The 25,422-nt window shown below is 36.5% G+C and overlaps 1 protein-coding gene across 4 annotated transcripts in view; it reads left to right on the forward strand.

Annotated features, from left to right (window-relative positions):
* dennd5a (DENN/MADD domain containing 5A) overlaps positions 1-25,422 on the forward strand; it is a 115,469-nt gene that overhangs the window by 45,938 nt on the left and 44,109 nt on the right. For 2 of the 4 annotated variants that reach the window (XM_039748193.1, XM_039748202.1), the window contains 6 exons: positions 8,426-8,613; positions 10,917-11,234; positions 12,996-13,211; positions 13,577-13,811; positions 14,192-14,281; positions 23,723-23,873. In XM_039748193.1, coding sequence (XP_039604127.1) covers positions 8,426-8,613; positions 10,917-11,234; positions 12,996-13,211; positions 13,577-13,811; positions 14,192-14,281; positions 23,723-23,873 — 1,198 coding nt within the window. The remainder of the gene's footprint in view (positions 1-8,425; positions 8,614-10,916; positions 11,235-12,995; positions 13,212-13,576; positions 13,812-14,191; positions 14,282-23,722; positions 23,874-25,422) is intronic. The other 2 variants (XM_039748211.1, XM_039748220.1) reach the window with 1 other exon arrangement.

The raw sequence follows: 25,422 nt of genomic DNA on the forward strand, positions 1-25,422 counted from the left end.
GAGGATCCAACGTGATGTCAGAAATGTCTCACTATGCCACTGACATTCCTCGCTGCTGGATGGGATATCTGAGTGTCAGCATTCTCCCTCTTGGCTGTGATGTCCCTTTGCCTCTCTCTGGCCTGAATATGTATGTATACAGAATTATGCATTATATTGTGGGAATGAATGTTATCTTTTAAAGCAAGTTGAGTATAATATAGCTCTTTTTGCACCATATTTCTCTCTTGTAATTATTTTCCGCTACGGGTACAAAAGGGATGGTATTGGTTCTAGTCTATTTTGCATCAAGAAACGCATCCCAGGGGAGAAAGAGCACCCCCTTGCTGGATACACATGGAACAACTAAAATAGCAAGTAGTCAGAATAGCTATGTGCATATTACATAATGGCAGGTAAAAAAGGAATGGTTTTGAGTTGTATCATTGGGATTCTGTTAAAAAGAAAAAAAGTATTATGATCGTATTTCTTAAGATGGATAATAATTACTAGACAAGAAAAACAGCTCTAAAACACAAATACTGCTCTGCAGAGAACATAGAAGTGGGTAAAGATAAAGATGTAGAAAAAGTACACTTGCTAATGTTGGCTGGAATCGTATCACCTTGTAATACTTTTACAGTATATTAATGAATAATATGGTTTGATAGTCTAGGCAGTGGTTCCCAAACTCGATCCTGGGGACCCACTGTGGCTTCAGGTTTTTGTTCCAACCAAATTCACAATCGGTGATAATAATTGATAACAACTGATTTCATTTAATTAGCTGGTCTTTTTTACTCTTCTCTTATTCTGCATTCAGAAAAACACATTATGGTTTTTACATTTATTAGACTTTTAAAAATATTTGTTTTTTTCTAAAGCTATAAATGTTCAACTTGCTCTCCATTTAATCCTAATAGTGACAATTAACAACCAGCTTACCGGACACCTGGGATGATGAAAGCAGCAACGACTTCAGTGTCAGGTCCACTAATTGGTACATAATCAGTTAAATAACCAGAACACCTGGAAAAGCAGAATGAAAATTAGGTTGAAAATACCGTTACCGACTTAAAAAAACAAAAAAAAAAACTACATATTCCCCATATAACTGCTTATTTCATTTTAATAAAAATCTACCATACTTAGTTTGTAATTTCTACATTGAATTCAAAACACAGAAACTGGGAAATAATGACTCACTTATTTAGGCTAAGAGACCAATGGAAAAACTGAAGTTGGTGGAACAAAACCCTGCAGCCACTTTGAGTCCCCAGGATCGAGTTTGGGACCCACTGCTCTAGAGACTTAATGCATTTTGGTACATCAGGTGAGGCAGTCTGACCTTTGGTCACATTCTTTTCCTAAAACTGCCTAGACAGGAGAAATGTCCTGAAACCAAATTCAGGACCTGCATACATCTATGGTTAGAATGTTAGCAGGCAATATAAATGTGCCTTGATAATTACTAATTATTACTGTCCGGAAAACATTACAGGTTATTACTCAAAGCAAAGAGTAGGCCTACTCAATAGTTTCTGCTGCATTCATCTTGGTCAGTCTTAACATTTCATTGGTGTCAGTCTTCCCCAGGTCTCCAGCCACCTCCATCCACCTTTAAATATGTTTAAAGAGTTGGAGTATGGGGGAAGTATTGTTTCTGTCAGTTGTCGTACTGTTTTATGCGTTTCTTTTATAATGTACACTACAGTATTTTTTGCTGTTACATATAATATTGTGGGGATGGCATATATTGTATTGTGTATTTTACTATCAATTGTATGTTACTATTCTTTTCTGTATTACACCAAAAGAATTAACAATACATTGTTTGGCAATAAAGTTTGATTGATTGATTGATTGATGGATTCATTCATTCATTCATTATAATTTAGTACAAAATCTTATTTACAGTTGGTTCTGCTGGGCATGGCTTCCCATTGTTACTCTATCAAACACTGCCCAAAAAGAAAAGTATGTATATTATATTTGTGTTTGTACTGTGTCTGTGATTTTAAGCTTTGAGTGACAGTGTAAGTGTGTACACTGCAATAGACTTGCACCCAAACTAGAGCTGGTTCGTGTGTGAGCCACTGTACCAATATCCCCTTTTCCAATATTCAGTGTGCCTTAATTGGAAAAAGCAGTTTTACACACTATGAATAAATGGATGTTGCTGAAATTAAACCCAAAGAAAGAAATATGCATTGAGATGACTGACTAATATTTTAGCAACAGTTACCTTTATAAAAAAATATAATCTGAAATCGGTCTCAGATTCATGTGTTGATAATTTCACACCATAGTGTTTCCTGTTTTATACAGAAAATGATTCTCATATTTAAAAATATATCAATTACAAAGAAAGAATATAGGTCAAAATGAGTAGCTGGTGCAAGGTGATGTATGCATCCCCATTACCTGTAAAATTACATCTTAAGATAAATAAATGAATAATGGTGGCATGTAAAAAGAAGAATGTTTCAAACATTTTACTTATTCATGCTTTGTCTCCAGTAAAATAAATGATCAAGCAGTGGCCGGTTAATTTAGCAGAAGTTTACAGGGCATATATTTGAGCATGCAAAGTATTTCCTTTTTTGAGTAGCAAAACCAGATGCAGCAATGTTTTTATGAGAGCTGCTATCACTAAGGTTAAAAACTCCTGTGCAGCAGTAAGTACTGCAGTAGCAAAGTTATTATGCAGGGATTTTCTGTTTCTGTAATGACTACAGAGTGTAGTTTATTGGTAGAAAATACAGTACTTGTCCTGTCTATTGCTGTAGGGTTGCTAAGCAACAGATGGGGGAGGGGGTTAAGGAGCAACTGCCTGTGATGCAGAGCACACAGGATTGGTCAGAAATGACATCAGTGTGTGGTGTTTTTATTGTGTTCAAACACTGCAGATTTTGATGCAGTACCAAAGCAGTGTTACAAGAATATTTTGCAAATAACAGCTAAGAGCGAGTTATGTAACAATACTAGCAGCAAAGTGTCATTCATGCAGTGGGTATCTTTTATGTTCCTCAGTTTATGTACCACTGATTTAAAGAGAGTGAATTAGCAGCTGTTTTTGGTATATTTTTGAATAGGATTAGTTGTTGCATTCAGAGCTTTTATTTCATGTTTAAAATAAGTGACTTTTCCTCTAAGCATCATCAGTTTGTCGAGAGCATTGATTGTAATCGTTAAAAATAAAATGCTCTATTTTTAAACAAAAGTGTAAAAAAACACTGTTGTTAATATTTTTTACTTATTTGGATGCTTTAGCTGTTAAGAATTTCTCATCAAGACTGTTGTCTTTCTTTTGGAGAGCTGCACCTGTAATAAATCCACAATGTAAAATTGCAAAAAAAAAAAAAAAAGCTGATGCTTTTGCTTTTTTACCCCTCTTCTTTTACCATCTCATGTATTTTCAATCTCTTCTCCCATGTAGCATTTCATCTCGGTACATTCCTCAATTTCACACAGCTTTCTTGCACTCCTTTGAGTTTGTCTGAAATTATTGTCTGACTTTATATGCCCCTGTCCAAGTTCATTAATTGGCTTTCAGTTAGTTAACAAGAGAGCACTTAACTATGAAATGCCAATTTGACAACACCATAATCAATTATGCTGTGTATTGCAGACAAAAAATATGTGGTGCTTTAATAAAACAGCATTATAGAGCCAAAGTTCAGTAGTTCATAATGCATATAGTAAAATTACAGCAGCATGCAAATTGGGGAAGCAGTAAAGCTACACATTTAGTGAAGTCAGATAATATAATGCTAATTTTCTTTACCTCTGGCTTTTTCTCTGTGTAGTCATTTGCCATATTCTCCTCAGGCTTTGAAATTATGGGTAAAGGTTTTTAAAGTGTACCAAAGTGTAAGGCTAGAATTTCATATTTTGATATTTTGGCTCCTTTGACAAGTTTTTCTGCCCTCTAGCATAAAGTATCAGTGTTTCAGATTCTCTGCTGGGGTCCCTATTGCACAAGTCTTTAAAAAACTGAATTCCAGGCTTATTGACACTAAAGCCCAGCATAAGAAAGTGAACTCCTTTTCATTCAAATACCACTTTATGTGGTACTGTCATGTTGTCATCTTTTTCAAGGAATCTTGGTGTCATTTTTGATTATTCCCCTTATTATTCAACTTGCATAAATCATATTACGAAATTTTCCTAATTCTGCCTCTAATAAGTAATAAAATGTGTTTCCTTGTTCCTGTCCTTTTCTAATAATGAGAAGCTTTCCTGAGCTTGTATCATATTTTTCATTAATTTCTGTAATTTTCCACTGATGAATCTGCCTTCTAATCTTTTATTTCCACTGTAGCTGGTGCAAAATCCCTGCTACAAGTCACTCAGCCTCACAGCAGTGAGCAAATAATGCATGTTCTGTTCAGTCTTCACTGGCACACTGTGCCTTACAAGCCTAAATACAAAATAATGTTACTAACCCATGAAGTTTTAAATGACCTTTAGCGCCACAGTTCTATTTGCCCACTCCAGTTTACAAATGCTGACAAATATTGTCATACCTCAATCTAATCAATTCTTAGTGGGTGACAGAGCCTTCTATTCTATTGCACCCAGACTTTGGAATGATATCCCTAAAGGAATTTGATAGGGTCACCTAATAAATTCCCTTATAAGGCAAATTAAAGCATTTCTGCACAAGACAGTATTATCCTTTCTCTCAGTTCACCCTCTCTGTTTAAGTTCTAATGGTGAAAAATAGCATCACAAATTGTTTATCTACCATTTGGCTCATGTTCTTTAAGCTTGGGAAAATGCAATGTATTATTGTTCCTATTATTATCACCATGGTCATAATTTAGCACCCACCCTAAATCACAGCAGAGTAACTGTGCATCCTGCTTTGCATGTACAGAGAATATTTTTTCACATATACTGTGTTGATTATTTAAGGCAGTATTGCAGCATATAAATGTGTTTGCCCCCAGAAATATGTTGCTGACTATAAGCATTGAATGAAATGTCTCACAGCAGAATAGATTTTTTTGTGCTTAGCTACTCCACCACAAAATTACATCTTCCTTTGTTTGTTTTTTCTGCACTAAAGATAGAGCAGGATATAGATGACAGTTGCAATCATTACACTACTACAAAGTACTTTCAAAAAAAAAAAAGTTTAGAAAATGAACAAAAAGGAAAGATATGAATGGCATTGTACAGTATTGTGTAATAAAATTAACAAAGTTATTGAAGACAACCTGAACTTGTCCCAGCTGTCCACATACTGTGTGTTTTTGTGAGGCTTTATTTACAGCTTTTCATGTTAGTATGGCACTGTTTCAACTAACTATTGGTTATGTTCTCGAGGACGTGTGTAAATGTGGTTTTCGGCAGGAAAACCTAAGTCTACCTTAAAGCTTCTAGCTATAATTAGTGAGATTCTTTTGTGGTCCAGAAGAAAACTTGCTTCATCTATTGTCATAAACTGACATTTTTTAAATTATCAATTTACAGGTTTCTTGTTTTGTATTACCTTTGCTTTTTAGTTTAAAAAAAAAATATTATTTGTGGATAACACATACCATACCATACCATTTTCTAGGCCCGCATAATTGTGGTCAGAGTTGCAGGGGGCTGGAGCCTCTCCCAACTGCCAGCTTAGGACACATAGCAGGGACAATCTTTTGTTTTCCATATTATTATTTTATAGAAAAAGATAGAAAAGTATATTTGTGTATTTTTGTGTGTTTTTTGTTTGGTTTTATAAACTCAGTTTTTTGTCCTATAATTGTACATATGAACATCTTATTTTGTGAGTTTTAATATTGATATTTTAATAAAGAGGACCACCTTTTTACGTAAGGTAGGCAGAGAGGCTCACGTCTGTTTCCCCATACAAAACCATGGGCAGATATGAAGATCCCATTGGACTTCTACACATTGAAAAAGCCCCATGCTTTGAACCTAGATTTATAGTAGCCTGTTCCTTTTATGTTGGTTTCTATTTGTGAAACTGCATAATCTATTTTAATGATTATGTCACATTAAAAAAAATACCACACTTAAGGTTTAGTCACTGGTTATTTGTCTGTTTATTTCTTCCAGCCAACTTTCAAATTGAGATTATTTTATTTTCAGCAAGATGGAAGCAGTCTGTGCTCTAAATACACTGTAGACCTTGAGTCAAGGACCAGTTGTAATTACCAGATCCCTGTGAAATGGCGGCGGGTGGCAGCATTTCATTAAAATAAGGATATGCTGTCTGTTTAGAATGCCAGCATGATTTTTCAGACTTGATGTTTTTTGGCATTGCAGGATGGCAATACTTGTATTTTAACCTGATAAATGGTTTTGATGTTATCTGTACACCATTGTAAGTTCTTGGCAGAGTAATTGAGTTATATTTCCAAGGCTGAGGGGCTCTCTAATTTTTTTCAAATATTTTGAAGTGACTAGTCATGTTTAGTGTTTAGTGGTGTGAAAAACTATTTGCCCCCTTCCTGATTTCTTATTCTTTTGCATGTTTGTCACACAAAATGTTTCTGATCATCAAACACATTTAACCATTAGTCAAATATAACACAAGTAAACACAAAATGCAGTTTTTAAATGATGGTTTTTATTATTTAGGAGAAAAAAATCCAAACCTACATGGCCCTGTGTGAAAAAGTAATTGCCTCCTGAACCTAATAACTGGTTGGGCCACCCTTAGCAGCAATAACTGCAATCAAGCGTTTGCGATAACTTGCAATGAGTCTTTTACAGCGCTCTGGAGGAATTTTGGCCCACTCATCTTTGCAGAATTGTAATTCAGCTTTATTTGAGGGTTTTCTAGCATGAACCGCCTTTTTAAGGTCATGCCATAGCATCTCAATTGGATTCAGGTCAGGACTTTGACTAGGCCACTCCAAAGTCTTCATTTTGTTTTTCTTCAGCCATTCAGAGGTGGATTTGCTGGTGTGTTTTGGGTCATTGTCCTGTTGCAGCACCCAAGATCGCTTCAGCTTGAGTTGACGAACAGATGGCGGACATTCTCCTTCAGGATTTTTTGTTAGACAGTAGAATTCATGGTTCCATCTATCACAGCAAGCCTTCCAGGTCCTGAAGCAGCAAAACAACCCCAGACCATCACACTACCACCACCACCATATTTTACTGTTGGTATGATGTTCTTTTTCTGAAATGCTGTGTTCCTTTTACGCCAGATGTAACGGGACATTTGCCTTCCAAAAAGTTCAACTTTTGTCTCATCAGTCCACAAGGTATTTTCCCAAAAGTCTTGGCAATCATTGAGATGTTTCTTAGCAAAATTGAGACGAGCCCTAATGTTCTTTTTGCTTAACAGTGGTTTGCGTCTTGGAAATCTGCCATGCAGGCCGTTTTTGCCCAGTCTCTTTCTTATGGTGGAGTCGTGAACACTGACCTTAATTGAGGCAAGTGAGGCCTGCAGTTCTTTAGACGTTGTCCTGGGGTCTTTTGTGACCTCTCAGATGAGTCGTCTCTGCGCTCTTGGGGTAATTTTGGTCGTCCGGCCACTCCTGGGAAGGTTCACCACTGTTCCATGTTTTTGCCATTTGTGGATAATGGCTCTCACTGTGGTTCGCTGGAGTCCCAAAGCTTTAGAAATGGCTTTATAACCTTTAGCAGACTGATAGATCTCAATTACTTCTGTTCTCATTTGTTCCTGAATTTCTTTGGATCTTGGCATGATGTCTAGCTTTTGAGGTGCTTTTGGTCTACTTCTCTGTGTCAGGCAGCTCCTATTTAAGTGATTTCTTGATTGAAACAGGTGTGGCAGTAATCAGGCCTGGGGGTGGCTACGGAAATTGAACTCAGGTGTGATACACCACAGTTAGGTTATTTTTAACAAGGGGGCAAGTACTTTTTCACACAGGGCCATGTAGGTTTGGATTTTATTTCTCCCTAAATAATAAAAACCATCATTTAAAAACTGCATTTTGTGTTTACTTGTGTTATATTTGACTAATGGTTAAATGTGTTTGATGATCAGAAACATTTTGTGTGACAAACATGCAAAAGAATAAGAAATCAGGAAGGGGGCAAATAGTTTTTCACACCACTGTATATTTGTGGAAGTGTTTAGCAGGGTTAGACTTAATTTATTACTCTCCTTAAATTGCATGTCATAAAATTGTGCAGTTCCGTTTTTAGGGGGGAAATGTAAAGGCTTAATTTGAATGCAAAATTTCTCCATGTTCTTTCAATTGTTGAAGGATTTCCTGCAGACGACATTTGCAAAAGTCTGTGTAGCTTCATTTGGTACACTGGTGTAGTACTTGGTTTTGATGCTTTTGTGAGTGCTTGAACATCAAAAAACTTGCTCAGTACAACAAAGGCTTTATGTAAAACAATCATGTTATAATAAAGGAGTCACAATGTAATAAGTCTGTACAGGTTTTTTTTTTTTTTTCTTTTTCAATCCAGCAAGAAAGTCATGATTTTTTTCTTCTCTCTACAGACTATCAGAGATTAATGACCGTGGCAGAGAGCATCACAGCCTTAATGTTCCCCTTTCAGTGGCAGCATGTATATGTTCCCATTCTACCTGCCTCCCTTTTACATTTTTTGGATGCTCCTGTTCCATATCTTATGGGCTTACACTCCAATGGCCAGGATGATCGATCCAAACTGGAACTTCCTCAGGAAGTGAGTAGTTCTCTAATCCAAATATCCACACTCATCGCTTCTGCATTTTCATTTAATTTTGACATACCAACTTACAGATACAGTGCAACATAACCACCTTATTTGATTTGATTACTGTATATGTGATTTGCGAACTTTAATTAAAATTGCCTACTTTTTTTTATAAACATATTACATTAGTCAAGAACCTGCAGAGTGTTAACTGCAGGTTCTCTCTGAATTTACTTTTAAAACACATTTTTACTCCATATAGTGGTCTGCTCACCACAGGCTAATTTAAGCAATCAGTGAATTTCCCAGAATGAAGCTGTTGTTTCATTCGCACTTATTTGTGTTTATTAAACAGCATACTACTAACTGTCTAATATACTAATAAGTACTAACAGGTTAACTAAACTCAGTTTTATGTTCTATTCAAATCAAAAGCCAAGCAAAATGACACCTTTTATTGACTAACTAAAAAGATTACAATATGTAAGCTTTCGAGGCAACTCAGGCCTCTTCTTCAGTCAAGATGAAGTAGTCAAAAGATTAGGACAGGTACGAATTTAAAAACACATTCAAAGTTTTGCGAAGAAAAGGCCATTCAGGCCAACCTAGCTTGTCTATTCGTCTAACTTTTGGGTTTGATGCAGTTGTGTTTGATAACTTACTTTATATATTTTTGTTCTTTATATGAAGCAATACTTTCAAACACGTACAGTGTCTCCCATTTTCTAAACCTATTTAACCGAAGAATTTTTGTGGGGAAGCTAGAGCCTATCCCAGCAAGCACTGGATGCAAAAAACTATTGTATGAAGTTTACTCCTCCATCTTCCTTCTGGATGTTTGTATTCTTGTTGAAGAATCTGTTTCAAACTATAAGCTGATGTCTACCATATTAATTCCCTTTAAAATCCTAAAGTTCTGCTGTGCACTTAATTTCTATTGTTTAAATCGACAAGATTCAACTCATTCAGTCTTTTTTGTAGCTAGACCTGGAGTAATTGTAGTACCTTGTCTCTGCACCTTCTCTGTGTTTTTTTTAATAATATGTAGAAGTCAAGCACCTTGGATATTGTAGATGAGGTCTACACATTGAATAGAGTTGTTCAAACATAACCTGTATGGTGCTTGCACTGCAAACTGTCTTCCTATTAGTGTTTTTAATGCATGTTCTCCTCTAAACTCGTACTTTCAGAACCCTTCTATTTGTGCACTTGCATTTGCTTTTTACTTGGATGACTTTACATTTATTTGCATTAACTTTCTTCAGCAACATACTGGCCACGTCCATCTACAAACAGCAGAGATGCAACAGTTGTATTCTCAAACTAGATAATGCCTAAGCTTCTGCTACACCTTGATATTGTTTTCATGAGAATTAATGAACAGGGGAGGAGATTAAATCCATCTTTTACAGAGTCAAATGTAAAACCTGAATAAACTTGACTTAAATGTCAAGTATGCAGACATAACTGTTGCCCCCCAAATGCAGGGTCTGTGTGGCTTGCAACAGCAACCAAAAGCAGCTTCCATAAGATGCCATACTGTACACATTCATAAGCCTCTTCCAGATTTACAAAGAAACAAGTATTAGTAACAGTCATTTGTGGTTGTGTATTTTTTTTGGTATTTTACTAAAAATATTAACATGAATGCTATCTTTGTAGTATTATTTTTTTTTCTTGGTATGATACATTTCACTGTTTGTTTAAAACCATGCACTAAAAATGTTTAACTAAGGCAAATGTGTATTAAGTATAACCTTTTTAGCATCTGAGAATGTATCTGTTCAACTTTATGAATTTTAAAAAATGCAGTTAACATTTCTTTCTGGTTCTTCTTTTTCTGTAATTCTTAAGTTTTAATATTGATCTTCCTATTTAATGCTTTACTTATTTGCATAAATGTTACAGAAAAGTATTTTAAAGTTGTATTATTTTGTCAGCTTTTAATACATTGTACTAAACTCTAGTATTCTTAACAACCCACATTGTGTAACTATAGTTCATTTTATTTTACTGTAGTTTATTTTGTTTATGAGAGTCAGATTTTATGTAAGTACAAATTTTTCAAAATTACCAGAATTTTAAATCTGGTAATGAAAACTAATTCATTCTATTGATAATCGGACAAATCTTCATAAAGTTGGTTGGGGAAGATACCTTTTTTAACTTAGAGGTGATAACATTTTGTAATGTGAAGATATGTATTAAAAAAAGAAATTCTAAGTCCATGACTTAGCACAGTAGGCAGAAAAGCAGTTTGCTAGTTGTATGTCTTGAAAGAAGTAGTATTCTTGTTTTGATGTGTTTTTCAGGCCAATTTGTGTTTTGTTGATATTGACAACCACTTCATTGAACTGCCTGAGGATTTGCCTCAGTTTCCTAACAAGCTGGAATTTATTCAGGAAATTTCAGAAATACTAATGGCTTTTGGAATCCCTCCAGAAGGCAGTCTGCACTGCAGTGAAAGTGCCTCCAAGTTAAAAGGTCACCGGTCTATTGATGTTGCTTCAGACAAACGCAATGGCAACATTGCATGCTCTCCTTTAAACTCATACAAACTCTTAAAAGAGAATGAAACCATTGCACGACTGCAGGCCCTAGTGAAAAGGACAGGAGTCACTGTAGACAAGGTGAGTATGTAGAAAAGGTAAGAAAGTTCAGTTAATGGAACTGTAAAACAAAACTGCAATGCAATATAAATATACCATGGACAGCATTGTTGTGCAGTGCTTGGAACTGTTGAATTACAATGTGAGAGCCTTTGTGTTCTATTTATTCTTTTGAGTTTTCTCTGGGTAACAATGTTTCTGTCACATTCGAAAAATGTACCTGGTTAGTAAATTTGTTTTGTATGTATGGGTGGAACAGTATCCTACACTGGATTATTGCTTTTAACCAGCATTTGTTGTTGCCTTACTCCCAGTTCTGCTGTAATATGCCTAGACTACCCCTGATTTTGCACTAGTAATATCAGATTTAGAAAATTGTAGACTTGACTTGCTTTAAATCCATTGCAGTGCACAAGAAGGACTGAAACCTATTTCATATCTTTGTATTGTAGCAAGTTCACTGATCAGGCATCTCCTGACCTCTAGCTTAAACAGTTTGATGTCTATAGTAAGTCCAGATAGGTAAAATGAATGATGTCTCTTATAGCTCTTGGGTCTACTTTTCAGCTCATGTTGGCTCCTAGTTTGTAGTAGGTGTGCCCTAGCACACCTACAGCTTATAGTGTCCAGTAGACATGCCCAATAGACACTTGATTCTTTACAAATTATTGCGAGTGAATACTGCAGCTTTAAACCACCCAGTCCCAATTTATTGCTGTTGACACTTTAATGACCAAGATACCTTTGCTGGAGACATAAAGATGCTTTAGTCTCCTCTTCAATATAGACAAGTGAAATTTTCTGATCATATACCTCAGCATTCTTGTGTGCCATTCCCTTGCAGGTGAATGTGTACTTCATAATACTTCATAATGTCTGGGCAACATTACATTCTATATAGCCATCATTGTTATGATAATTAAATCGCATTTAAAATAAAATATGGAGTTGAGAATTGCTATGATGTATTCTGCATATAACTTTTCTGTAAGTTAAATAAATTTGTCTTATTTGGCAACTATGCTTATTAGTAAGAGAACAAAACACAAAAGCATAAAACTCACTTAATGTGGAGTTTGCATAGGCTTTTATCTTTCATGTCTAATCCTTTAAACATAAAGATTTGTCATAATAAATATGTTTGCTTTAAGCATAGGAATAATCTGGAATTAAGACAGAGTGGTTTTTCAGGCCACCTAGCAATTGATATTAATACAAATCCGTTGTTTGCTCGTTATGGTTGTTATATGTCTACATGTCATAGCAAAAATTGATTAATCTTCCCAATTGCAGAAAAATATGAATGGGGATATTGTGTTGTTAAAGTGGAAGAAGTAATGGGAAACATGGATCAATTTGGGTAATTTTGACTTAATTTGCTAAACATAGCATGATTTTTTTTTGACTCCTTTGGTTTATGTTTAATAATAATAATAGAAACCCTATATCCCATACCAAAATCTGCCTAATTCAATACAGAGACTAGATTCTGTCCTGGCAGTAACCGACTCTATATAGGATGTCAGTCCAACACATGCATGTACTTGGACAATGTCAACTTGGAAACTTCGGTCAGTCTAATCTGCACATCTTTAGGGATGTGGGAGGAAAATGGCAGCATGAGGAGAAAAGCATAACACTGAGACAGAGAATGTGCAAACACATCTCACAGAGATAGTAAATCACAGAGTCAACAGGGTTAACTAGTTCACCGTGTCAGCCTTCTTGCCTTACATTAGCTCTTTCATGTATTTAACATTTATTTTTCTTTTTTGTGTTTAGCTTGAAGTAAGGGATGAAGCAAGCAATAACAAGGACTTAAAGGTCCAATGTGATGAAGAAGAGCTTAAGATGCATCAGTTGAACATTCAAATCAGAGAGGTGTTTGCCAATCGTTTCACACAAATGTTTGCTGATTATGAGGTCTTTGTGATTCAGCCCAGTCAGGACAAAGAGTCCTGGTTTAGCAACAGAGAGCAGATGCAAAACTTTGATAAAGTGAGTACACAAGACTTGCATTCTGTATTTATTCTTATCAACATGGTTACAACCAATTCATATTAGCTTGAGCAGGCCAAATGGAGCTGCTGTTCTACTTTCTAACTTTGAAGAATACAAAGAATAAGTGCTTAAAATAACATCTTTATGGGCAATTATTAATGCATTTTATATCTATATCTTATGCTGGGTGGTGATATCTAATTGGTTTGACAGGGAATTGGTGGCTTTATTTAGGAGAATTAAAAAAACTTATAAAAATTCAAATTTTACAGAGTACAGTACATCAAGACAAGCAGTCATCAGAAAAAGCTCTTGGGTATGCTTTACTTTATAATAATATGTTTTATTTTCTTTTTTCTTAGGCCTCTTTCTTGTCAGACCAGCCTGAGCCATATCTGCCTTTTTTGTCAAGGTTTCTTGAAACACAGATGTTTGCATCTTTTATTGACAATAAAATAATGTGCCATGATGATGAGGACAAAGACCCAATTTTACGGGTTTTTGACTCAAGAGTTGATAAAATCAGAATGTTGAATGTAAGAACCCCAACCTTGAGGACATCAATGTACCAAAAGTGTACGATGATTGATGAGTCAGGTATGCAAGCAAAAGTTACTCATTTAAAGAATATTCTCTTTTATAGCCAGTTTTTAGTCTGGGGATTTTTGAGAAAGGAAATCACACCAGGACATCTTGCTTTTTGTACAACTGTATATTGCATTAATGCTGAAGGCCTGCAGTTGAATATGTACATTGGCTATCCTATACCAAAAGAACGTCTAACCTTTAAGTATTTTGAAAAATGTTTTCATTTTGAATTGTTTGGAATGTGTAATAATAAATTTACTTTGGCATAAATCCTTTATACACAGAGACAATTTGAGCCAACAGAAAAGCTTAAAGCTTTGTAGGTGACACTTTATTGTCTTCTCTTTTGTAGAATAGCTGACCCCTGTGTACCTTTTTGCTGTTTTCAGATGTTCTGCTTAAAAAGAGGTTTGAGCATTTTGATCTGGTTGCTCCCGCTCCTCACTGTATTGGATTGGAGAACTATAAAGCTCATCTTAGTAATTATATTTTGTTTTGATTTTTGTTCTTGGGTGATGGTTTTCTTTTTAAATTTTGATTTTTGTTTTTGGTGGTGGCCTTTATTGCTAACATTGCCAAATAATTAAGCACGATTTTAGTTCTCTTAAAAAGGCGCTTTTTTTGTTTTTAACTAATAAATTACATTCACTAAGACAACAATCTCAAAAGGCCAAAATTCACACCTTTGCACTTTGAGAATCACTATGCCAATTCTGCTGATTAGTCATTTTCATTCTTTAGTTGAATAGATACAAGCAATAGTGCTGTCTTCTAGGCCTGGCTACGGGAGAACCACGGCATCTGCAGATTGTTATTTCATCTAATTTCTTAGTCAAATACAAATATTTATGCTGATGGAACATTTGAATTAATTAGATGGTATACCTCTGCATTTCTTGAAAAATTAGAGCTTTCCCTGTGAACTTCACAAACATTCTTTCTTTAATTGTCACTTTCATTGCACAGATTTATTCTGTTCGATTTTGTCTTTATGATTTTTAGTTGATTAGCTTAAAATTCCTAAGAATTTAGTGTTTTTTTTTCCTTCTTTCCATTAACCAAAGAAAAATAAACTGCACATAACAAAGTAGCTAGTACACAATGTAACATGGTATACAAAGCCGTATAACTAATAACGACCAGACCTGGAGCTAATTGTGCCAGCTGTGTTTTAAAAATATAATTAATGCTTTAATGCATTCCTTCTGATAGCCTTAAATATATATATTTGCCTGTGTTTATAATATGTTAATAAAAAAGTCATAATTACAAAGTGTAAAAGATCTTGAGTACTGAAGCTAGTTATCCTGAAGCAAATGTACAGAAGCTGTAAACCTGTTCTGTCTGTTTAGAAATTTTCTTGTCTTTTATTTTGCTGTTTTAGGAGTTGTAGAGGATGAGTGCTTTTTAATATTCTGCACATTTAAACTGAATTGTTTTTGTAATCCTTTTTTTTTTTTTTTGGTACTAACAGAGCCTTGTTCCAGCATGAACATTAAAAGTAATGGAGTTGCTAACATTGAAAACAATGGTTTTTAGAGTCCTTAGATGTTCCCGTGTCGGGCTTCTGCAATAAATTTTGATTATTGTAAGCCTTGTATATTCCTGTAATTTGTAATACTCATGATCTGAAAACAGAAATATAATATCAAATGCTACATGAAATTAGTTTAAAGGAGTATTCCACTCAAAAATATTTATTTGATACTTACTCCATATAGTTTGTAGTGAAGAAAAAAAATTCTTGCATTGCCCGTGTCACATAATTCACGTCTGTCATTTAGTTGTATGTTCAAAACTTGCATATTATTAAAAGGTATTTCTGGAAAATGCAGTACATATTATAAATTGAAAAAACAATTTCTGTAATTTTGTGCTTTTGAATTGAATACAGGACTTAAGTTCAGAAGAAAGAATGAAGTTATTTTGCTTGTTTTGAGCAAACAAAGCATACGCAGTAATGGATTTATACAAAAGTCATAAAATTTAATACTCCCCTGTTAGCCAAATAAGCACATGGGTATATTCAGGAAATTTAAAAGCCATGGGGGGGATGCACAAAGTAGTGTGTATCTTCATGCTGGTCCCAACCCCACATAAATGGGGAGGGACACGTCAGGGAGGGCATTGAGTGTAAAATTTTGCCAGATCTTTATTTAAGTACAGATTTCCATACCAGATTGATCAAAGCCCAGATTAACAACAGCCGCCAACAGGGTGCTGGAAGAAATTGGGCTACTGTTGGCCGAAGAAGGAGAAGAAGATGGGAAAGGCATGTCCAGAGGCAGAAAGAAGGGTTCGAGAGTGGAAGTGAGAGTAGGAACTTTGAATGTACACATTATGACTGGCAAAGGGAGAGGGTTTGCTGATATAATGGAGAGAAGGAAGGTTGATATATTGTTCGTGCAAGAGACCACATGGAAGGGGGAGTAAGGCCAGGTGTTTTGGAGGCGGGTTCAAATTGTTCTACCTTGGTGTGGATGGGAGAAATGGGGGTAGGGGTTATCCTGAAACAACAGTATTCCAAGAGTGTTTTGGAGGTGAAAAGAGAGTCGAGTAGAGTGATGATTATGAAGCTGAAAACTGAAGGTGTGATTATGAATGTTGTTGATGCATACGCCCTGCAAGTTTGGTGTGCGATGGATAAAGTAGTGGAGTGTGTACTCAGGGGGAGAGAGTGTTGATTGGAGCAGATTTCAATGTGATGGGCAGGTGTGGTGTCAAGGAGAGAAATGTAGAAGGCCAGGTGGTAGTGGATTTTGCAAAAAGGATGGACATGGCTGTGGTATGTATGATTTTTAAGAAGTAGGAGGAACAGAGGGTGTTGTGCAAGTGGAGGAAGATGCACACAGGTGGATCATATCCCATACATGAGTCAGTCTGAAGGCTTTTGGAGACTGCAAAGTGGTGGCAGGGGAAAGCATAAGGTGGTGATCTGTATGATGACATTAAAGACCAAAAAGAGGAGAACAGTGAGGGCAGAGCCAAGAGTTGAATGGTGGAAGCTGAAAACAGAAGACTGTAAGGTAGATTTCAGAGAGGAGGTAAAATGGGTACTGGGTGGCAGTGAAGAGTTACTAGATAAATGGGTAACTACAGCAGAACTGGTAAAGGAGACAGCTAAAAGGGTGATTGGTGTGACATCTGGACTGAGGAAGGAGGACAAGGAAACCCGGTGGTGGAATGGGGAAGTACAGGGAGAATATACAGTGAAAGAGGTTGGCGAAGAAGTGAGATAATCAGAGAGATGAAGAAAGTAGACAAAAGTACAAGAAGATAAGGTAAAGAGAAATAAGGTGAAGAGAGAGGAGGCGAAGGCTAGGGAAAAGGAGCATGATGAGTTGTATGAGAGGTTGGACACTAAGGGGGTAATCGGGGAAGAAGGACTGAGCTGGGAAAGATGAGCCACAGGTTAGGGTGATAAAGGATAATGTTGGAAACGTACTCGCCAGTGAGGACAATGTGTTAAATAGATGGAAAGAGTACTTTGAGAAGTTGATGAATGAAGAGAGTGAGAGAGAGGGAGAAGGTTGGATGATGTGGCGATAGTGAATCCGGAAGTGCAACTGATTAGCAAGGAGGAATTAAGGACAGCTGTGAAGAGGATGAAGAATAGGAAGGCCGTTGGTCCAGATGACATACTTATGGAAGCATGGAGGTGTTTAGGAGGGATAGCAGTGGACTTTTTAACCAGATTATTTAATGAAATCTTGGAAAGTGAGATAATGCATGAGGAGTGGAAAAGTGTAATGGTACCAATTTTTAAGAATAAGGATGATGTGCAGAGCAGCAGTAACTACAGAGTGATAAAATTGATCAGCCACAGCAATGAAGTTATGGGAAAGTGTAGTGGAAGCTAGGTTAAGAACGGGGGTATTGATTAGCGAGCAGCAGTATGGTTTCATGCCAGGAAAGAGCACTGCAGATTCAATGTTTGCACTGAGGGGGGTGTTGGAGAAGTATAGAGAAAGCCAGAAGAAGTTGCATTGTGTCTTTGTGGACTTGGAGAAAGCATATAACAGGGTGCCTAGACAGGAGTTGTGGTATTGTATGAGGAAGTCAGGAGTGGCAAAGAAGTATGTAAGAGTAGTACAGGATATGTACAAGGGAAGTGTGACAGTGGTAAAGTCTGCAGTAGGACTGACAGAAGCATTCAAGGTTGAGGTTGGATTACATTAGGGATAGTCTCTGAGCCCATTCTTATTTGCAGTTCCCATTGGACTATGATTGTGAATGACACTGTGATCTGTAACAACAGTAGGGAGCAAGTTGAGGAGACCATGGAGAGGTGGAAGGTTAGTAGGACCACTACAGAATAAGTTTTTGAATGAGAGGGAGGTCAGAAAAATGGTGAGGATGCATGGAGTAGAGTTAGTAAAGGTGGATGAGTTTAAATACTTGGGATCAGCAGTACAAAGTAATGTGGAGTGTGAAAGAGAGATGAAAAAGAGAGTGCAGTGAGGGTGGAGTGGGTGGAGAAGAGTGTCAGGAGTGATTTGTGACAGATGGGTACCATCAAGAGTGAAAGGGACGGTCTTCAAGATGGTAGTGAGACCAGCTTTGTTGTATGGGTTGGAGACGGTGTTACTAATAAAAAGACGACGAGACGGAGCTGGAGGTGGCAGAGCTAAAGATGTTAAGATTTGCATTGTGTGTAATGAAAATGGACAGGATTAGAAATGAGTACAATAGAGGGTCTGATCAGGTTGGATGGTGTGGAGACAAAGCCAGAAAGGAGATATTGCACTGTTTTGGATGTGTAGAGGACAGATGTTAGGTATACTGGGAGAAGGATGCTAAGTTTAGAGCTGCCAGGCAAGAGGAAAAGAGGAAGGTCTAGAGGAGATTTATGAATGTGGTGAGAAAAGACATGCAGTTGCTGGGTGTGCCAGTGCAAGATGCAGAGGTCAGGGAAATATGGAAATGGGTGATCAGCTGTTACAGCCCCTAATGGGAGTAGCTGAAAGACGAAGAAGAGAAAGATGTTCAGAAAATTCACAGAGCAGCAAGCAGTATAACACTTCATGTTCTGCTTTGGCATAAAAACAGTTTGTTGGTAGAGGGTTGTTTTTGAAAACATTTTTGATTAATTTGGAATTTCTTAGTTGTCACTATTTTTAGTGACATTTGGTAGATAGATACTTTATTAATCCCAAGGGGAAATCCACATACTCCTGCAGCAGCATACTGATAAAGAACAATATTAAATTAAAGAGTGATAACAATGAAGGTATAACAGACAGTCAATAGCATCAATATATTATACTGTATATACATTTTGGGCATTTGCTGTGCAGTGCAAAAGTCACTGTGAGTAAAAACTGCATGCATCCACTTTCTGACCTGCTCCTTTCCAGTTGGAGCCACAGATAGCCATAGCCTGTGTTGATAACAGTGAGTGCAAGGCACCAGCCCATCTTGGTATGATGTGCCAGTCCACATGAAGGAACTCTCACTCACACAAGACAAGTTTAGAGTAGTGAACAAAATCTGCATATCGTTAGAATATAAGAGGAAGACTAGACATGGGGAGAATGCAAACTACAAACAGACAGTCAGTGGCCTGGGTTCAAACCCAGTGTCCAAGATCTGTGAGGCAGGAGTGCCAACCATTAACCATATGCCACCCTACAGTAACTATATTGGTGTAAATTTTAAATAGTTATTCTCAGTAACAGAATTAATTTCAATTTGTAAACGGATATGGGTTTTATATTATACTAGCCGAAGCCCGCCGTAGCTTACGTCGGTGTAAGAATAGGAATGGAAAACGGTGAGAAAGGAATTCAGTATAACAAAGGCTTAGGAAACACCGTTGCAGTATAACGAAAATAGCAAAGAGCGAAACCAATGCCAATGGTCGAGAGAGTACCTTCCTGTAGCAGGTTATGGAAAACATAGACATATATAGATAGACGGCGCATTCACTGTGTTGCCCAGTCGACATGATAAGTCACTTGCGCTATTGCAAGTGGTTAAAGTGCCATTTAAACTAATACAGGTAGACGTGGAACTCGGGTTTTCTGATGAAAAAACAATGTTTTAAACAGTATTATTTACATACAACAGATTTTGGCGAATCGTTTACATGCAATTATTTATATCCATTTATACACTAATAATGGCAATTATTAAATAATAATTATTATTATTATTATTATTATTCAATAATTCCTCCTGTATAAGTAACATTTCTCGGACTGCTTTCTTCCATCTCCGAAACATTTGTAGACTTCGTCCTGTTCTTACGCAACACAGTACTACGTATTGGTTAATGCCCGGGTCACCTCATGTATAGATTACTGTAATGGTATTCTATCTGTCATCCCACAAAAACGTATCCATCGCTTACAATTTATTCAAACTTCTGCTGCCAGGATAATAACCTGATGTTCTAAATCCACTGAACATACTACAGCTATTCTCTCTCAACTTCACTGACTCCCAGTTAACTACAGAATACAATACTAAATACCGCTCTTAACATTTAAAGCTCTCCACAACCTCACTGATCTTCTACAGACTGACACTCGTCTCGCTCACTCTGATTCTCATCTGCAGCTGTACTTTCTTTACCATACATCAAACTCTGTTCTATGGGAGCTCGAGCGTCTCTCATAGTGCTCCTCAACTCGGGAATTCTCTTCTGTGTTATATACATCAGCTCGATTCAATAACATATTTTAAAACTACCCTCAAAACATCTTTTCAAACTGGCATACCAATTGTGAATTTTGCACTGTTATTGCCAGTTATCTTTGTTTGTTTGCTAATTATTGCTGTTTGATCGAGAGCGACGGTAGATGCGGAAGTAGGATTAGAGATGGCGGGCGGGGCTCTGTTGTGCATATCCCATGGTCTTAGAGTTGGTGGGCGGGGCTCTGTGAGTTGGTGGACGTGTCTCTCTGTCTTGTGTGCACTCTTTGTCTTGCTTGCCCTTAGTTAGAGTTGGTGGGCGGGGCTCTGTCACGCGTACAGTATCTCATGGTCTTAGAGTTGGCCGGTGGGGCTCTGTGAGTTGGCCGGTGTGGCTCACTGTCTTGTTTGTGCTCACTGTCTTGAGTGCCCTTAGTGAATTTTATATATATATATACACAGTAATCCCTCCTCGATCGCGGGGGTTGCGTTCCAGACCCCCCCCGCGATAGGTGAAAATCCGCGAAATGTAGAAACCATATGTTTGTATGGTTATTTTTATATATTTTAAGCCCTTCTAAACTCTCCCACACTGTTTATAAATATTCCCCGCAGAGTTATACAGCATTATCCCTTTGTATTCTCTTAGATATTAGGTAAGATTCATTGAAATTATGTATATAAACACACAGTTTATATACAGTAAAACCTAAATATTATTTTAAAGATATTGAGTGTCTCCGATATCACATATGTTACAGCCATTACGATAGACAGGCCACCAGCAATAAATACGTACAATGCAAGAAAAATAGTATACAGTAAATGTGTGTACAATGACACTAAACGTACGTACTGTACATGTACTTAGTACTGTAAGTAGAAAATTAATTATGTTTACTCACCAACAATGACACGATGACTTGTCCGATAACAATGAGTTTAATTTTACTGAACACCAAAGGAGAGTGTTACAGCTCTTCCAAAGGAGCCACTTCAGGCAATTGTGTTGCACTGCCGTTGTTCTTCTTCTGGCAGTCTTCAATCCAAATCCCTAAAGCAGATTCCATCCAGACTACTGCCTTATTACATCCACTTACAACTCGTTTTGCACCCTGGTTAAAAGGACACTGTGGCTGTAGATCTTATATTCCTTTCCTACTTTTTAAATAAAAGAATCGTAGCCTTCAACAAATCCAAAACGTTTACCTTTTCGGCAATCGTTAACATCTTCCGTTTGCGCTTGGGCACGGCCCCTGAAGCAGTAGCAGATCATTTTGGAGCCATAATGAAGGGCTTGACTATGCACAAAGATAAACACAAAAGAGCACAACTCTTTACACAGCGAAACACGTTGATGCTGAATGAGCAAGACGAGACTTCCTGGTTAACACTGCATTCAGCACGCAGGAACTTAACTGCGTGCTCTGATTGGTTAGTTTCTCAGTCAGGAGAACTTAACTGCGTGCTCTGATTGGTTAGCTTCTCTGTCATCCGCCAATAGCGTCCCTTGTATGAAATCAACTGGGAAAACCAACAGAGGAAGCATGTACAGGAAGTAAAAAGACACATTGTCCGCAGAACCCGCAAAGCAGCGAAAAATCCGTGTTATATATTTAATTATGCTTTCATATAAAATATATATATATATATATATATATATAGATATATATATATATATATATAGATATATAGATATATAGATATATAGATATATATAGATATATATATATATAGAGATATATATATATATATATATATAGAGATATATATAGATATAGATATAGATACCAGTAACAGTGTACTGCACGATAACGTGCAGTGAATACACTTGACTTGAGCATTCATAATTTTCATCCTCTTTTTCTCTGGTCGTTTATCATTCATTTGTTCAAAGGTTGATGTGCTTGCTGCTTCCTGACCAGCTCTTCTTTTCTCCACCCTAGTGACTTGCTGCTTCTCTTCTTTCGTTGTCATCTTTTCACGTTAAAACTGATTAAGTTAGTTTTTGTGTTGCAATTACTTAGTATGTTTTTCTTAATTTTTCACTTAAGCTGGCACTTAAGTCTTCATTCTGCTTCAAGGTTGATTTAAGATATGAAGAGGTAGGGGAAGTGAACGCAAAGGTGGTAAGGAATGAGAACGATGCACGTACACATGCGCTGTTCAGCAGCTCTGCTGTTCTACAATAAAATGAAAATAAAAAGAGTAATAAAAATAATCACCACTAAACTGGATAGTAGAAGTCACGTAGTATATGTGTACCAAATGTCAGGTCAATAGGTGAAATGGTTTGCGAGCTACAGGTGATATAAAATTCTGGACAGACAAACGAACAGCGACGGTAACGTATTATATAAGAAGATTACTCTCTGTTACCAATGAAGCCATGATCATGAAGGACTCCTCTCACCCTTTCCACAGCCATTTTAAATGTTTAAGATCTGACTGGCACCTGCTTTGCTTCAAATCAAGAACAGAAAGACTTGCATAAGAGCTAAATTTCACAGGTGATTAAAATCACATGCTCATATTATTAGGCATTCCTTAAAACTGTAAAAACAGTCAACATATTATTTATATTTTTATTATCTAATAATTCACAATTAATATACCTTATATACATGCTATATAATTGCAATTACTTGAGTGTTTTTAATATATACGTTTTAATTTTATTTGACAATACAGGGTGCTCACTGAGGTACTTTTTGCTATATACCCCGTGTGTGTATGTGACAAATATATTCTAAATCTACTTAAATAATAAAACCAGTTATGTAGTTTCTTTAATTTTCAAAACAAGTTAAATGATACAAGTGGAGTACTGCTGCTTATGTTTTAAGGACCTGGTGCACAATATATAAGCCCTTCAGTGCAATATTAAGCCTCATTTGTGGCACAAATCCTGTCTGTTTAGTAGTTATCTGAACTTCCTGCCTGAAAACTCTTCTCTCTTGGAATAAAGATGCATCCGTCAGTAGATGGTTTATTTTAGATCACATGCCTTTATATTGGTGGAGCACTGGAATATCTGAGGACCATAAACCTTTATTGTTTGCTTATTTATTTTTGCATTTCCCAGACATGTGAGCCTGCATTTTCTGCCCTTACTCCACTAACACAGTAATAATTGTCAATGCATTTTGTTTTATGTGGTGTATTGCTATTACTCTTGAAAACTATTTAATATGTGATTTAACTCCACTTCTCAGGCTGCTGTGTTAATTGTTGTCTGAGATAAATATTTAACTGCTAACAACTACTGTTTATTTTATATGCAGAAAAAGCAATAGAAATGAGACTCGCAAAAATTGATCATACTGCCTTGCACCCCCATTTGCTGGACATGAAGATTGGTCAAGGGAGATATGAGCCTGGTTTCTTTCCTAAGTTGCAGTCAGATGTACTGTCTACAGGGCCAACCAGCAACAAGTAAGTGTGGGAAGTGGATGATGAGAACAAAGACTGAAAGTAGGATACATGTGCTTATCTAATTTAAAGCTAGACATTTCTGTTAAAGCAAGAAATTGGAGTAATTTTGATTAGCCACACCTTCTCTACAATATACCATGAGCATTTTAGTATTTGCTCAAAATCTGAAAACTATGAACTTTAGTTTCAGTTTATACGTCCATCCACTGGAAGAAACTGTTGATTCACACTGAGAGGTGGGGTTGATTACTGCAAGACAATATTTTTTTAAAACTTTTTGTTTTTCTCAGGCACTGTCTAGGAGGTAACATTAGAACAATCTAGACAGGAACAGGCCATTCAGCCCAACACAGCCCACCAGTTCTATCCACTTAATTCTGCAAAAAAAAAAAAAAACATTGTCTAGTTTTGATAGTCTATAAAGTCTTACAGTTCACCACACTGCTTGGTAACATATTCCAAGTGTCTGTGGTTCTCTGTGTAAACAAAACCTTCCTAGTGTTTGTGTGAAAATACTACTCACAGTACTCCAGATGAGGCCTCACCAGTGTGTTATAAAGCTTAAACATAATTTCCTTGGACTTTTACTCTACACATTGTGCTATATAACCTAACTTTTAGCCTTTTTAATGGCTTCTAAAAACTGTCTGACATTTAATAGTGTTGCATCCACTATGACTCCTACATTCTCCTCTTAAGGTGTATGTTTGATTTTTCGGACCTCCAATTGTGTATATATATGTTTTTAATAGGTACTGTATTTAGTTAAAACTATTAATTTAATCTCTAAATATCTCCCAGTCTGTGTTTGCTTCATTGCCCCCTAGATAGTTTGTAAAAGAGTTTAGTCAGTGATTTTATGTCTGAGGACAGTGCACCTTGAATTGGCTTTGGCTGGCTATTTTATGGAGATGAAATGTAAGCTCTAAAATAAATTTAAGAAAACTTTCTTGCTAATGACATTTATAAATGACTGACGTGATTGCACACATTGGGTGTGTTAGAGTTATTGGCTGTATAAAATATAAGAGAGTAGGTTAATTTCTGGCTTCAAATTTCTGATTGAATCAGAACCGCTATGTCTGCCTCTTGAGATCATATCCTGGAGTGCTTTCTGAAAATCCTTTTTTTATAAAAAGGAAAATAATAAAAAAAAAATTTTATTGAACTTTTTCCTGTCAGTCCTAACATAACATTTGATGCTAATAAAATAAGGTAGTGCTAACTTACTGGTACTGAAATAGCCCTTCATACCCAGTCCTTGCTGTGTTTGGTGGGATTCAATGAAACATTAAATGCCTTTAAGATATAAAAGAACAAAAGGTGGATTTAAATTCTGTAGTTATAATACAGATGCATTGTTCTACCACTTGATTTATTTCTGTCTGTCTATAAACACACTCTTAATGATCAATTTGTATGTACACTGGTATCTGGTAGGATTCCCTTTTTTGCCTCCTTAATTATTTCAGGCATGGGTTTGGCAAGGTAATGAATACATTATTTAGTGATATTGATCCATGCTGGCTTGATAGCGCTCTGTTCATCC

Source organism: Polypterus senegalus, chromosome 1 (genome assembly GCF_016835505.1).
Source record: "Polypterus senegalus isolate Bchr_013 chromosome 1, ASM1683550v1, whole genome shotgun sequence".
In the NCBI taxonomy this organism is placed as follows: Eukaryota; Metazoa; Chordata; class Cladistia; order Polypteriformes; family Polypteridae; genus Polypterus; species Polypterus senegalus.